Source organism: Polypterus senegalus, chromosome 13, assembly GCF_016835505.1.
Source record: "Polypterus senegalus isolate Bchr_013 chromosome 13, ASM1683550v1, whole genome shotgun sequence".
Lineage (NCBI taxonomy): Eukaryota > Metazoa > Chordata > Cladistia > Polypteriformes > Polypteridae > Polypterus > Polypterus senegalus.
Window position 1 is genome coordinate 2403904 of NC_053166.1, and position 16176 is coordinate 2420079.

The 16176-nt window shown below is 39.9% G+C and overlaps 1 protein-coding gene across 2 annotated transcripts in view; it reads right to left on the minus strand.

The window, feature by feature from the left end:
- Positions 1-3615: 3615 nt before the first annotated feature.
- Positions 3616-16176, minus strand: part of csnk2a2b (casein kinase 2, alpha prime polypeptide b) — a 37268-nt gene continuing 24707 nt past the window's right edge. The window contains exons 9-12 of one of the 2 annotated variants that reach the window (XM_039776449.1): positions 8919-9019; positions 5380-5528; positions 4840-4909; positions 3616-3998 (exon numbers count right to left, since the gene is read on the minus strand). In XM_039776449.1, the coding sequence (XP_039632383.1) occupies positions 3992-3998; positions 4840-4909; positions 5380-5528; positions 8919-9019 (327 nt within the window). In that variant the 3' untranslated portion in view covers positions 3616-3991. Of the gene's footprint in view, positions 3999-4827; positions 4910-5379; positions 5529-8918; positions 9020-16176 lie in introns of both variants that reach the window. The other variant, XM_039776450.1, reaches the window with a different exon arrangement.

Below are 16176 nucleotides of genomic sequence, written 5' to 3' on the forward strand. Positions count from 1 at the left end.
ACTTTGCTGAGCTTGGCGTCAGCCTTCACTTCGAGAGACTCTGGGCTCAGGCCTCATGACCAGTCCTTACACAAAAGTAAAAGTCGAATTTTTCCAACTAGCCCAAGTTATTCAGATGATCCCAAATCCCCCTGATAAGTCAGGCACTTTAAAAGTCCTTGTCCATTAAGGCAAGGAGAAATGGATCAGGGGCCTCATGATATAAACGGTGCGTACGCACAGAAATGTTGTGTCCGCCCGTTTCCACGTTGAAATCGCGATGTATAAAACCTACACTTGGCGTAAAGCCGCACACATTTCCACAGTCCCTCATACCCTGTCGTACGCAAGTCCTCCGCTCGGTTTGGCAGACTGGCGGCACCCAGCGTCAAAGCAGCGCTACTGTTCCTGTGTGATTACCCTTTATAAATACACTGAAACTAACCGCATATTGTTTATTAGTGTAATGCATCTGATTGTAATTAACCAGTAACAATATAACGGTCCAAGGAATAGGCATAGTATTCCAAATACCAGAACTGCTTTAGCGTTGTTACTCTTACTGCACCTTCTTCTTCTTTCAGCTGCTCCCATTAAGGGTTGCCATAGCAGATCCTCTTTTTCCATATTCCTCTCACTGCACCACTCAAAAGTATTTATATAACTGTATCTGAGTGGAGATTCACAGCAGCTGATCGGAAAGAGAATTATCGGGATACAGCATCAAGCGCTGCTGCCTCAGCCATGCACACAGTCTATTTGAACTGCTCCCATGCGGCAAACACTTCAGAGCCTTTCCTGTACGGACCTCGCGGTTCACAAACAGTTTCATCCCAAGAACTCTAAACGCACTGTATGCTGGAAGGATAGATGGAGAGAATAATTCAACATGTACTACAAAGATATTTCAATGTTCTTTTAAAGTTAAGTTTCGAAGAATCGTTGTTGTAAGCTTACAGATGGCTTAACGTCTGTTACAGAGCTGATTGTGTGGTGATTGGGTATTTGGAGAAAGAAAAGTAGGCACAGGAATTGGGGGTTAGTATGTCTGAAAGAGACAGTAGCGCCACCGTGTTCCCATGTTTAATAATGTACTTTAACTCCCATCATCATGAAAATGATATCACGTATACATCTCAGTGTTTGAGTTATTGTAATATCACAAATGTCATGGATTCTGTGTCCTGTCGGAGGAAGAGAAAGCCAGTTTAAGAAGCACGTAGTGATCGACACACAGAGCACAAAGAAGATCAAATACAAAACAAAGCATTTAACGTGTGACTTTAGTTATGATGGGATTTGAGAAAATAGTAAATTCCTCGATTTTAAGATGAAGTTTATGATGTTCTACTTTAATGACAAAATCAACTACGTCATTAAAGTGGAAATGTTGAGATTGAAGTTGACATTTCCTGCTTTTTTCCCTACTGCGTCCCTATTTTTTTTTTTCTCTCTACCGTGTCATGTGACACTCAGACGGTGGGCTACAACTGGCTTTTTCACGGCGACTTTGATATGTGACAACTTATTTTTTATTTCAAGGTACTGTGCGACTTTGTGGACTTGAGCGTTCGAGTTTCTGTCACTCGATCAACTTCCTTTTGTTCTTCATACCACTGTTTAAACCAATAAATAGTACGTTTTTCTTTGCCTCCACTTGGTATTCACTTTTCCCATTGTCTTTTCACAGAACGTTGAGCTTAATGGCTATTTCTATTGATTTGCATATTCAAAGAGGCATAATTCTGGGAGGAGTTGGGGCGGGACAACAGGCGCGTGCACGTGCGTTACTTTTCACGCTGACCAAGATTTTTGTAGCAGAAAAACGCGGAAGTTGGTGAACGCCGAGATTTATGCATCAGGATTTTTCTGTGCGTAAGCACATTTCAGCTTTTATGCTTACGTCATGTTATAGTGCGAATTCTACACACGGCGTTCTGCATGAGGCCCCAGAAGAGGAAAGTAAACCAAAACTAATTGCAAGAGTGAAAACCAGGAAGTCCAAGATCAATGAACAAAACCAAAATGTCAGCCACAGAGTTTAGCAGAAAGTCAGGAAAGCGAGAAAACGTCTTGGTGTGTATCCACAATCTTGAATACAAGGGCTGTCCTCCATGCAAACCTTTACATGGTCATGTATCATCACTTCCATGGTCTTAGCAACAGCTCTACAAAATGGTGGCACCGAATTTACAAAATGTAACAATAAAATTGAACCTCACTCAAACTCAACTACAGCAAAGAACTAATGACAGGCTGTGTGTTTAAAAAACAACCTCTGAAGCAAAGTTATAACTTGAACAGAAAATGATGGAAGCTGCAAAGGTGCAGCGCGGACCCATGGAAGACCAGCAAGGTCCTTATGATTTCCTTCCTGGTGAATCTGATGGTGCATATAATGCCCCCCCACAGCCTCATCCCAGTCCCGCTGCTTACTAAGACATGATTTGGATTTTGTGGCTACGACACTTGGCACCACAATCCCAGCCCCAAACATTTCTTGGTCACTAGAGAACATGGATTCTGCAGATCCCGTTTGTCTTGGTCCACTTCTTACAGTTTGACGTGTGTGATTGAATGTTGTCCAGAGCCCTGGCATGGCCTCGGCACTCGTGCTTAAGGCCCCCCAGTCACACCTAAGTGCAGGTTAACCCCGTTAATGAGATGAAATCCTCACACATTCGGCAGTGCATGAGGCTTGAAGCTCGTCTTTACTCTCACGGTTTTGATCTGCTACAACGTCCATCACAAGAGTACTCCAAACACAGGACAATAAGAGGACCACTCTGTGCTCTCTATCTACAAGAGACACACATCTTAGCTGGCCAGGCTACTGCAAGCGTGCAGGCTTTCAACAAGCGAGTGTTGTTTTTGGCCAGCAAAAGGCCAACTTCCATTTGTGTTTTGTGAACCTGGTACGGTAACTGGCCCGACATATCAAATTCAGTTAAAGAAATCTTGGAACTGCACTGTGTGACCCACAGGCCCATTCAAGCATCAATACCCAAATTCTACACACACACGGCTCCAGGGCAGATCACATTAAGTGTGCCCCACGGTTCACTCACCTACGAGACACCTGCCAGCACATTTGGCCAACCCACAGCGTAGGTGGAAACTTCTATTCAGAAGCAGGCTGGTCTCAGCCATTTACATACCACACTCGTACATGGCTGCATTGATTTGTGATCCCCACCATTTACCTGAAGATGGCACACAAACAACTGGCTGGTATAATGTTAGCATTAAATATTATTCTGTCACTTATCTCACAATTTTAAACAAAAATATATATGAGCAGGAGGAGCGGTGGCCCACTGGACTGTGCCAACCGGCCCCAGTCTAACCCTAACCTTTCGATTTTCATGACAATCCACCCAACCATTTCTAACTTTATTACCCCACTCAGCGTCGCACTGATCCGGCATCTCACCAGGCAGCACAGGATGCAAGTCAGGAACCAGGCCTGCAAAGGGTGCCCCATCCCACATTTCAAATTTCTTTAAAATTTCCATCCCAAAGATGTCCCCTCCACCATATTTCCGTAAGAATACACCATAAACCAGGCATGCAAGAAGCCACATGTGTAACTCTAAATAAAAATTATTTATTATAACATTGTCCTAGAGCAAAAAAAAAAAAAAACAGTCCACCATAGTGCGCCAACAGAGACGCTGAAACGATGTGAAGAGCGTTCGGTGGAACAGCTGAGCAGGACCTGAACAGGACAGGACAGCGGATGGGAGTTGAGGCAGGAGGGGATCTTTGTCAAAAGTCATTTCTTTGCATTTCATTCTCCATGCGATTCTTTCCTTTGCATCAAAAATGAACTCAGAGGGCAGGGGTCGACTTCTGGACCCACAGCAATCAGGCTCAATTGAGGAGGTCCATTGATGCTTCAGTCAGAGCCCATGCTGTGAAATACACAAGTCATCCTTTCTTTTGTCATGTCAATTGGTGCTTTTGTCCGGTTGCATTTCTGCCACAGAAGGGAGGTTGTGAGGTAACAGACTCAAGCCCTGAAACAGCAACGAGAAGCAAGTGAGAGAACGATGCAAATTCAGAAGCAGTGGGTGAGACAAGCAGTTTGACCCTTTAATATGTCAAAGTCGGGGCCATCCTAGTAAGTGGACTGAATGATCCTGCACCTTGGGGTGTGGTGGACAAGCGACTACAATCCACCTGAAGAGCACCAGAAGCTCAATTAAAAAAGGCTGCAGGGCAGCATATATTTCATGCTCCTTAAAAGAGGAGGACACACTCTTTAGCCAAGCCAAAACACTTGGTCGAATAAAGTTGCAAGGACAGAAGCAGACCAAGCTGGCACAGACCTCTTGGGCGCACCAAACCTACCCGTGTTTCACGTCTTCAATTATGCAGACATCGTGCAATCCAAACCTGAACTACCAATCTAGGAGCCTGCCAGCCATAAAGCTCTTGACACACAATGTCCACGGCAGAATTCATCTAACGCCTTCCCTGATTCTGCTCTGAGAGCAATGCTCAGGTTGTAAGACACCATTTTGGCAGTCTGACCAAAGCTCAGAGCAAAGTACATAGCACACAGAATGGCATTAGTGAACGTCAGGGGATGCCAGTCACATATGCCTCAAATGGAACAAGGTGCTCTGTATTTCATAGTGAGGTCAAGGTCACTGCTACCTTCCTGACTTGTCACTCTGAAGGCGATTCTGCACCATTTATGCCATTTTCAATCAAACTGTTTTATTTAAAGCAATATTTGGTATATTCGGCACTAAATCTCCCGGGCCCTCCTGCTGCAGCCTGTACCTTTCAAAGACAACCAACCCAGTCTGTCAACAACTTTGACATAAAATAGCACAGTACCTGCATTCTCACCGGGCAGCTGTGGGTCCGCTGGACACAAGATTGTTATCGACATTGGACTGAGACTCCTTCAATACTGGAACTGAAAAGAAAAAGACACAAAGGGAGGCGATTCTCTGTTATGTTCACACTTGCACTGTTCTTCTGCAGACCCCCCCAAAAGGCAGAGGTGGCACCAGCACACCACCTTTATTTGAATGTTGCCCGAGTCTGTGTTGCACATAGTGTTTCTGTGTTACCCCAGGCAGGGCCCAGCCGGCAGCCTTGGAGTTTAAAGCCTAGTGTGAGCAGACTGCCTTACAACAGCTAGGACTGAGAAGGTGAAACAAACCCCTCTCTGCAACAAACGCCACCTTGAAGTGCTCCAAAAGTGTGCTGTATCAGTTTAATGGTTTACGATTTTTAATAACAATGCTAGAAGGGCAAACGTAAGTTCAGGACAGCACAATCCAGATCTACAGCCATTATACCACACTGTCAACATCAGATGGTTCAATATCAGGTAACCAATACTTCCACTTGTAAACTCTGCTCTCCAAGCCACTGACTTACAGAAGTATGAGTGCTCCATGGCCTCTTTGGCAGTGAGCCTCTGTTGATGGTCATACCGGAGCAGCTTGTCCAGGAGGTCCAGTGCCTCTGGCGTCACCAGGTGCTGGTTCTCTGACTGAATGAACTGTTCCCAGCGCTTCCTTGTTTGCCTGCATGTGGAAAAGACGGTTATTCATTCTGACAGTCTTAATGGTACAAGCACTATCTATACCTTCAAGTGAATGCATTATGTAGTTAGTAATTGGTGAAGTCTGGAATTATACTTAACCTGTGAACTTGATACAGTGCTCTAAGCCAACACTTCGTGAAGGCTGCTACAAAATTAACTTTACTGAATAAACAAAGGTCCTTGTATCTGCTAATGGGCTTTGTGACTTTACAGGTCTCAGGTTATCTTTACCACCAATCCAACTCCTAAAGGATTTTTTTCAAGGATATGGTTAAGGCCCATACTAGGGTCTCTGGACTGTCTTTATCCTGGATATAAAAACTCAGCTCAACCAAGTTTAAAACATGTCAGTGAACACATGGGCTTTGTGAACCTGGGAACACATCATCTAAACAGAAGACAAGCAGAGCCTTGGCATCCCCAGGGATTCGCTTTACATCATTCTCATTTTACCAAAATAAATCCCCAATGGGGTTGAAATAAAAATGCATAGTAATGCAAATTCTAAGCAAACATTTAAATATAGAAAGAGTAACACAATCAAAATAGCTTGTCTTAATGCTAGAAGTATCAAAAATAAGGTGAGTTGGAGTCGTATGTAACAGGGCATAATTATGATATTATAGCAATAAATAACTATGGCTAAATAACAAAGATGGCGATGAGTGTAACATAGAGGGATACACATTATTAGGAAGGAGAGACAGAACAGAAAAGGAGGTGGGGTTGGTGTTTATGCCAAACAGGATTTAAATGTAAGTCATCTTCAGTTGGATGATGAGCCCCATCTTAGTGAGGACGTCTGGCTTATATTAGGGAAAGAGGTCTTATTTTAGGAGTGTGTTACAGACCACCCAATTCAGACAGTAATTTCAACACACATCTTTTTAGTAATATCAAAAAGGCAAGTTTACAGGGGGATATTATAGTCATGGGGGACTTTAATTATCCAAATATTAACTGGGATAACCTTGCAGACGGAGGAGCACAAGAGCAGGAGTTTTTAGAAGTAATCAGCGACTGTTTGTTAACACAACATGTTAAAGAGCCAACACGGGGTGACGCCTGTCTGGATTTAGTATTCTGTAATAATCAGGATAGAATTGAGGGTGTAGAGGTGATTGAACCACTAGGGTCACGTGACCAGAATGTCATACAATTCTCAGTATTTTGTAAGAGTGCAGATGCAAAGACTAAAATTGTTAAGTTGAACTTTGGTAAGCTAATTTTAAAAGATGTGACAAAGTCTAAGTAGGAAAGACTGGGATAAGCTTTTAAGTGTGGAGACAGTCGAGGAACAATGGAACAGGTTTAGAAATGTAATGCAGGACAGATACAGACCTAAATGTGGAATTAATAAGAAAGATTTAAAAAAGAAGTTGCAAAGGAAAAAACTGCTGTATAAGGCATATAAGACTAATGACTGCAAAGTGAATCGTAGAGCGTATGAGAACATGAGGGCAACCATTAAGAAGGATATCAGAGAGGCTAAAAGACAGTTGGAGAGGAATAGAGCAGATAAAGTGAAAGACGACCCTGAGAGATTCTTTAAACAGTAAAAGAACAGTCAAGGAGGAGGTGAAGTTCATAAGGAATAGTAAAGAGAATTAAAAGATACAGACAATGAAATAGCAGATGACCTAAACTTACATTTCTCTGAGGTGTTCACAAGTGAGCCAGTGGATAACCTCAGAGCAGTAACAGGGACTACTAAGGAGGTGCTGAGGGATTTGGAAATTAAAGAGGGAGAAGTGCTGCTCAGATTAAATAAGATGAAATCAAACAAATCACCAGGACCAGAGAATATATTTATCCTCATGTTCTTAAGGAGGGTAGTGAGTACAGATATAAACCCTTGACACATATTTTTAGGAAGTCACTGCATACTGGAGAGATTCTGAAGAACTGGAAAATGGCAAATATCATCCCATTATAAGGGTGACAGGGCAGATCAGAGCAACTACAGGCCAGTAAGCTTAACATGAAAAATCACAGGAAAATTAATGGAAGGAATTATTAAGGATAAGATTGAGCAACACATGGCAAGGACAGGAGTTATTGTGAACAGTCAGCATGGGGTCAGAAGAGGGAGGTCGTGTTTTACTAACATGCTGGAATTCTATGAGGAGGCAACAAAAGGATACGATCAAAGTGGAGCTTATGATATTATTTATCTGGACTTTCAGAAAGCATTTGATAAGGTGCCACATGAGAGGTTGGGCATCAAATTAAAAGGAGTGTGAGTTCAGGGTGATGTTTTTAGATGGGTGCAGAATTGGCTCAGACACAGGAAGCAGAGGGTGATGGTGTGAGGAACCTCATCAGAACTGGCCGATGTTAAGAGTGGTGACCAACAGGGGGCAGTGCTAGGGCCGCTGCTATTTTTAATATCTATAAATGATTTAGATAGGAATATAAGTAACAAGTTGGTTAAGTTTGCAGAGGATACCAAAATAGGCGGATTAGCAGATAATTTGGATATAACAGCGTTATATCATCACAGAAGGATTTGGATAGCAGACAGGCTTGGGCAGATTTGTGGCAGATGAAATTTAATGTCAGGAAATGTAAAGAATTACACATAGCATAGGAAGTAAAAATGTGAGGTATGAATACACAATGGGAGGTCTGAAAATCAAGAGTAAACCTTATGAAGAGGATTTAGGAGTCATAGTGGACTCTAAGCTATCGACTTCCAGACAGTGTTCAGAAGCCATTAAGAAGGCTAACAGACTGTCAGGTTATATAGCGCCTTGATGTGTGGAGTACAAGTCACAGGAGGTTCTGCTTTACAACACACTGGTGAGGCCTAATCTTGAGTACCGTGTTCAGTTTTGGTCTCCAGGAGACAAAAAGGACATAACAGCACTAGAGAAGGTCCAGAGAAGAGCGACTAGGCTGATTCAGGTCTACAGAGGTTGAATTATGAGGAAAGATTAAAAGAGCTGAGCCTTTACAGTTTAAGCAAAACTAATGTTCTAAATCAAAGTCTTAAGTGTCATGGATCTCTGCCTCCATTTCTTTTGCATCAGAAGCAACTCAGGATCATGCAGTCCAAACCAATCAGAAGTGTTCTGTGCTAAAGACATGTCTGCATCACAGCAAGGACCAAACCTTAATAAAATGCATTACATTGTCATCGTCAAAATGATGCTAAATTCTACATTTGCTGAATTTAAAGGGGAGGGGAAAAAACAAAACAGTGAATGTGGAATATTGTGTGCCTGTTATATGGTACGTAGTAACAACCTCATGGTAGGATTCACAGCTTGTAGCCAGTTATGAATCAACCCAGTCATATTTTACAAATCACTCCCCCTATTCTTAGGACTGTCATTCAGTGCTTGCACAACATTACGCAGATACTCACTGCCCCAAGAGGTCTTTGAAGCGAGGGTCTAGTTCTATGTGGTACTTCCTTAAGTATCCAAAAAGCTCATCTGTTCCCAGGACCTTAGCAATTCGGACCAGCTGAAATAGAAAGAGGAACATGGGACATGAAGTCTGGAAAGAGAAGAGCCAAGACAGAAGATATCAGAAACAGTCCTGGCCTTCTTCCAGATCAACCAGTGTCTCTATAAAGAGAAAACCCTTTGAATTTCAAGAAACAGCTGACCAGTGCAGAGCCCCAAGTCAGCTGCTTGGCCACACAATTCTTTCCATCCCAATTTTTGTGGTGTGAAATTTTGTATACAAGTTGATAAATATTTTGTATGTCTTTATTTGTAACTTAGGCAAAGCAATGTAATATTAGTAATTCATTAGTGAGAAGAATTCATGTTTACCCCATAGACCCCCCCAAGACTAAGTCAGGATAGTGAATTTTACGACAGGGTTGGGTGAAGTGCCTCAGACAACTTTGGCAAGTGATTCTCTGTAGGATTCTCTCATTTAACCCCACAGGAAAGCCAGAGTGCCCAGCTGGCAAACTTCACCTTAACAAATGGTTTTAGGGGGTGGCAGTTGTGAAGGTATTCTCTGTCCCACTGGTCAGAAGTATGGTTGTTTGGGATTGGCTTGTATCAGAAGCCTTTAAGTAACCATGACACCCTATTGGCTCTAGGGGTCGTACCGAAAACCTATACATTTGCTTGCTTTACTCCTCTCTCTCTCTCACCAAATGATGAAGGAGCATCTCACCCACCATGAACTGAAAAGGACAACACAATGAAGAGCACAGCTCGGCAGCCATATTGAGACAGGCATGCAGCCTGTTTTGAAGAAAGCAGACCACACAAGACATTTTAAGTAACTAACAAGTGTGCCGCCTGAAACTATGTATCAGCATTAATCAGGTTGTATGGTTGCCAGTATTCACTTGTACTTTGCTTATTGTTATTATTTACGAATATTATCAACTAGCAGAATAACGTAACATGATTGTTAATGTAATTGTTTTGTCATTGATATGAGTGTTGTTCTCATATCTATATATATCTATATATATCTATATATCTATATATATATATATCTCTATATATATATACATACTGTATACACTGCTCACAAAAATTAAAGGAACACTTTAAAGAAACACATTAGATACATCAGATCTCAATATGAAGTTGGATATCTATACAAATAATGTCAGGGCAATCCAACAAAAGGATGCCAAGTCTTTTAATGGAAATAAAAGTTTTCTGCCTACAGGAGAAGGGTCTGGCTGCAGCCTGCAATACCTAGGAATTTAGACACGGAACGCCCTTCATATCACGGAACGCCCCCCAACACTAGTCACGGAACGCCCTCTGATGTCAGTTTCGAGACGTCATCATTGTTTTTGTCGGAGTCCGGAGGAATGGTGGACTTAGAATATATCTTTCTGAAAGATTTTCGAGGAAAGAGTTTGTGTTAGAAATTAAGATGGCAGTGAGTTTGTTGCAAGTTGTACTAGTATTAGGTAATATTATACTTTACTGCTAGGGTACGAATTATACCACAGTGTAATAAAGATGTTGAATCAACTTTCAGGTTCCGTGCAGTACTAAGCGCTCTAAGAAAGTATTAACAGTTAAACAACAAACAGGATGGTTTGTGTAGCTAGTTGTTACAGGGCTAATCGGAATACTCGATTCTGAGTAGTAAATCGACGGATTCAGCAGTCAATAATTTTTTATAACAATTGTTATAATATGCAATTGACCGTTGTTGAGTATAATTAACCATAGCGAAGTGTAATGGACTGTAATCAAATATAAGTGACCGTGATTAAGTATTTATAATTGCCAGAATATCATTCACCATTTGTCCTGTATATCACGTATATGCAAGTTAATCAGAAGCAAAACCAGTAACCTGGTATTTTAGATATCAAAATATATTTCAGAAAGACAATACAGAGAGATTGAGCCATTATAAGGTAATGTTCCACAGAAAGCTTATTGTTTGCATATTTTCTAAGACAAACACAGTTAATAGGGGATATACTGGTTTTTCAATTATAGTAATGTTGGTAGTCTGAAGTTTGAATATACTTAGGTCACTTTAGATGATCTTTTTTCATAGTTCTGTATATATATTTACAGTACATAACTGAACATTTTAATAAGTAGCTACAAACAAAGGGCAAGTGTGAATGCAATATTCAATTTCCTTCTGTTCAAGATAGTTCAAATTAGATTGTAGACAATAATGAGGAAAAGAACAGCCAGGATAGAATCATGTTGTTGTTGTTATTATTATTATTATTATTATTTATTTTATAAAGTTCTTTCAATGATAGTACAGTTTTTTTGAACTCTTAAAACAATATTAAATGTTTCATGCCCACCTCTCCTGCATTCTTCAAAATACTGCTTTTGAAGTTTTTTCAATTGAAATAAAGTGAAGTGATTGTCCTCGTGCATGTTTGTCAGTTTTAAGAACTTTATATCTATTTTATATTCACCAGAGACACATAAGTATATTGAAGACCACAGAGGAACCTCCAGTTGTGTTTGGTGCTCAGGAGTTTGCTTGTCTGTTTTGCTATAAAAGATCAGATCATGTAGGCCTCATCAGCCACTTACAGAGCCACAGCAGGACAGTAGTTGTTCATGGAGGGATGTGAAGTGCTCTAGAAGATATCTTGTAACTTGTAAAATTGGATTAATTGACACTTTTAATACAATTTAATGCAGCTAGATATTCACCTTAACAACATGATTTTATTTGACAAAATAGTATACTGTGTACTTTTTCACCTTTTGAAAAGCTAGCTTTGAATAATTTTAATTAATTCATGACTGTGTATTAACAATTTTCTCTTTTAAAATATTTAGTAGAATATGACAAAGATCATACTACAAATACTTTAATTTTTCAGAATGTAAGTGTGGAATTACATTGCCTACAATTGACAGGCAACATATAGTATATTTTCATACATTTTTAAAAGCATCATTGACAGAATCTTTAATTAGTTTGTTCTGTTTAAAAGAATAATAGGACAGGATTTGCTTGTTTTAACTCTATTAAATTTAAGGATTATCTGAATTTCTTTCGTTAAGTTTTAAATGTTTAGCAAAATAATTCTGAATATTAACCTTTTTTCTTTGTACTGTTTCAGGTTTTAAAATATACAAGTGTTCACTGAACTGCCAGGGATCAGGCCATTACCATTGCTGTTATTGTCAGAAAACAGTAGTTCATAAAGATCAGTTCCTCAGGCACTTGTCAGATTGTGGCAAAGGTCCTAAAGTGCTCCCTCCGCCCTCCATGCCAATGGCATCGGTCACCACCCAGTCTTTGTCCTCTGTGCCCACGGCACCAGTCACCACCCAGTCTCTGTCCTCTGTGCCCACTGCACCAGTCACTGCCCAGCCTCTGCCATCTGAGTTCAAGTTCTTTGTTCTTGATCTTTGTTCAACTGTTCAGTCCCAGCGTTCAAAAGTTGTTCTTTTTTATATCTTTGTTCATATGTTCAGTTCACTCAGTTTGAACCTCAGCCCAAATCTCCCAAAATTAGCATTTTAGCAGGACTGTTCCTTATTTACTCTGTTATTTCTGTTACCTAGAGATGACTGCTGCCCATTTGAACTAATCTTCTTTAAAAAATTTGATCCTAATAGTTTTCACTAGGCGGCACGGTGGCACAGTGGTAGCACTGCCCCTGCGTGGAGTTTGCATGTTCTCCCCGTGTCTGCGTGGGTTTCCTCCCACAGTCCAAAGACATGCAGGTTAGGTGGATTGGCGATTCTAAATTGGCCCTAGTGTGTGCTTGGTGTGTGGGTGTGTGTCCTGTGGTGGGTTGGCACCCTGCCCGGGATTGGTTCCTGCCTTGTGCCCTGTGTTGGCTGGGATTGGCTCCAGCAGACCCCTGTGACCTTGTGTTCGGATTCAGCAGGTTGGAAAATGGATGAATGGATAGTTTTCACGAAGCTATTTTGGAAGAGCTATGCAAATAATTCATAACGGCACAGCGGTAAAACATCCTCAAGGTTCTAAAATATTTGTAATGGTGTGCTGTGGTCTCATGTGTGAAGCCAAAGTCACTCCCTTTATAAATTATTTGTTCATTTAAAAGTTGCTAGAGATTATATGATCTGATGTTCACTATTTCTCTACCTGTTCTATTACTAATAATTCTACTCTTGTAATCTGAAATGAATATCATTGTCATAAAAAGTGATGAAAGGCTCCAGCTACATTTTGGTTAAGTAATTCTTTCTTCTGTGTGATAAAATTATTTAATTGGCACATTTTCAGAATTAAATATTATTAATCCAGTTCTACAATGATATTCCATCTGCAAAGTTCATATCAACTTTGTTTTTAATATATATTAATATAATATAAATCAATTTTGACAAAACAAATTTTATCTGTAGGAAAATTGCCTCTAAAATAATGCCAGGTAGCTGGAAAGAACCACAGAAGAAGGGAATGTGAATATCAATATGTGTTGCTAGTATAAGACAGAAAACACACACAGATATCTCCTTACTACTAATCACCTCTTCATGTGATCGAATCTACACAACAGACTGACAGCCTGGACTGCTCAGGGTAAGTGGAGGACACTGCCAGTAGTAAGATGTAAATGTTGATTTCAAATAATAACTTGCTTTTTATTTAGTATGCTCTCTACATCCACTGGAAGAGCATTTGATTTCAGTCAGGTCAGTGGTTTAAGTGTAATATTTGTTTGAATATTGTGATTTTTTTATTCATAGAATTTATTGTAATTTCCGATTTACATTTTTAGGAAGACATGCCAAAATTAGAAGATGGTGGTGTCTTCTCTTACTTCGCAAAGCCAGCATTAAAGGTGTGTAACTTTTCAAGCTTTTTTTAAGGGAAGAACAGTTATAAGAATTTGTCAGCTTACAGTATTTCTAAATTTGTTTTATCTTCCAGCCAAGACATCGATCTTCACTTTCCACACGAGAAGGAGGACATTCTGTGCCCCACGGGCAGTGCCGTAATTATCAGTTGAAAAGTTTTCTGACACTAATTTTAAATATTAGAACATCACAAAAAGACTTTGACCGACTGGTCACACAGCAGGTCTCCGGTGAGGCTGTCAGTAACTTGTGTCTCTCGTCAGCCCTGTGGTGTGTCAGTGGTGTTATGGGGCAGAGAATGGTGGTCTTAAAATGAGGGTTTCATGTGCTTGTGCTCTAACTGATTTATTAAATGGCAATTATTTCTGCTTCCAGCAATTCCAGACAAGATAGGAAAGAGCAAGGACTTTTCTCCCCCAACCTTCTTTTCCATTACTAAAGAATATGAAAATGTTGACTGAATTATTTATGCCAGTACAATCATATTAAGCATATTTATGGTTACATTTAGTTAGCAAATTGTACCTCACAAAGGCAGCCAGTCCTGTCAGGTATGTAGTGAAATGACTCTTATGGCACAGCCAATGCCTTAAAGGTGATGACTTTCTTTTTCCTTTTCAATATCATTCAGAAATCAACCAGTCTAGAATGGAGTAATTGTTTGCTTCAGGTAAACACTTTCCATTATGTATAACTTTTTAGATGTAGCATTTCTATTGTAATATGTTTGGGTGAATGTTTCAGCAGTTTTAAAGCATGCTTACTAAACTGGGAACAATTAAATTACATATTATTTGAAATGATGATATTTGAAATGATGAATTTGGCCTTCACAAGTGACAATGCTGTGCTAATTGGACTCTTTGTCTTTCAGGGCCTCACTTCAGTACAATTCCAGTAGACGTTCAGATTGGGTCTTACAGCAATGTATTAGTAAATAAAATGAATGCTTTTTTCACTACAGAGCACTTTGTCATTTTGAATTATTTGTGCACTTTCTGAATGGTTTCTAACTGGACATGACATTCCCTTGAAGATGAACTGCTGTGGTTGTACACTGGAGTTTATTTTTTTTTTTTTCACTCCACCTCATGCCTACAGGCAGTAGAGACAAAAAGCAGAGAAATCAATTGAGCTAAGTATTCCTACGACATGCTGTGGTCATATTGGTGTGTTCATTTCATAAGCCAATTTGATTGTTCTTTGAGTAAAAGTGGAGTTAATATATTGATATTCCTAATAAAGTAATTGGCAGTATTTTTTTTCTTTTTCATAAAAAAAGTCTTCATTGATCCAAAACATCCTAAGTGCTTGTGACTGGCTGGATGCCAACAAAGACCAACTTGTTGGGACAGTCCTCCGGCCAAGAATTCTGGAAATGACGAGGATGAAGTTACATACACAATTAAAAATAAGAACAAAGGGGAGACGATGAAGAGACTGAAGAAGTCATGTCCACCTTCTTATTTACTTTTGAATGCCTGAAGGACATGAACTTTTTTCTTGATGAGATACAGGTTAAAAAAAATATTCCCATCAGTTGCTGCTGTTCGACAAATTAGATTTTTGTGTTTTATTTTTTTTCATGTGAAAAAAACCTACCGTGATGTCATTTTGTTCAGTGGACTTGATCAGTGATTCACTGTAAAGAAAAGTGGGGATGGACTGGCTTTTTGATTTTCTTTCAATAGTTCATTGTCTACTGAAATGACCGATGTAATGGATGGAGGACACAGATGGATGTCCCAACTGGGATTGTGTGCTTTATTTCTTTAAAATAAATTCATATTTGAACCTGGATCTTATGTGTGTGTGTGTGTGGTTGTGTGAAGGGTTTGGGTGCTAAAATGCCCCCCACAGGTTACACTCCCCTATGTGGTAATTATAACAGTGTGTTTTGATACATCACTTTAATTTTCAAAACCTAGACTGTTGGCTTGCAAGTTCAAGAAGGAGTCTAATTAAAAGCAAAAATTAGTTGGGGAAAAATGTACAGCCCTGGGACTGAATATGGAACTACTGTATGAAACAATGCCATGTTACAAATCAGGATTATTATATATATATATATATATATATATATATATATATATATATATATATATATAATGATAATGTGTGTGTCCGGACACCACACCAGCTCCATCATTAAAAATGCTGCTGACATCACCATCATAGGCCTGATCACCACCAATGATTAAATGGCTTGCAGACAAGAGGTCTATCTGCTGACTCAGTGGTGCCAGGACAATCACTACCTTTCATGGCCAAAATTTAAGGAGCAGGTCATAGACTTCAGAGAATGGATTAAGCTGTGGTTTGTGTTTGTGGGGTGCTGTGGAAATGGTGAGCTTGTTTAAATTT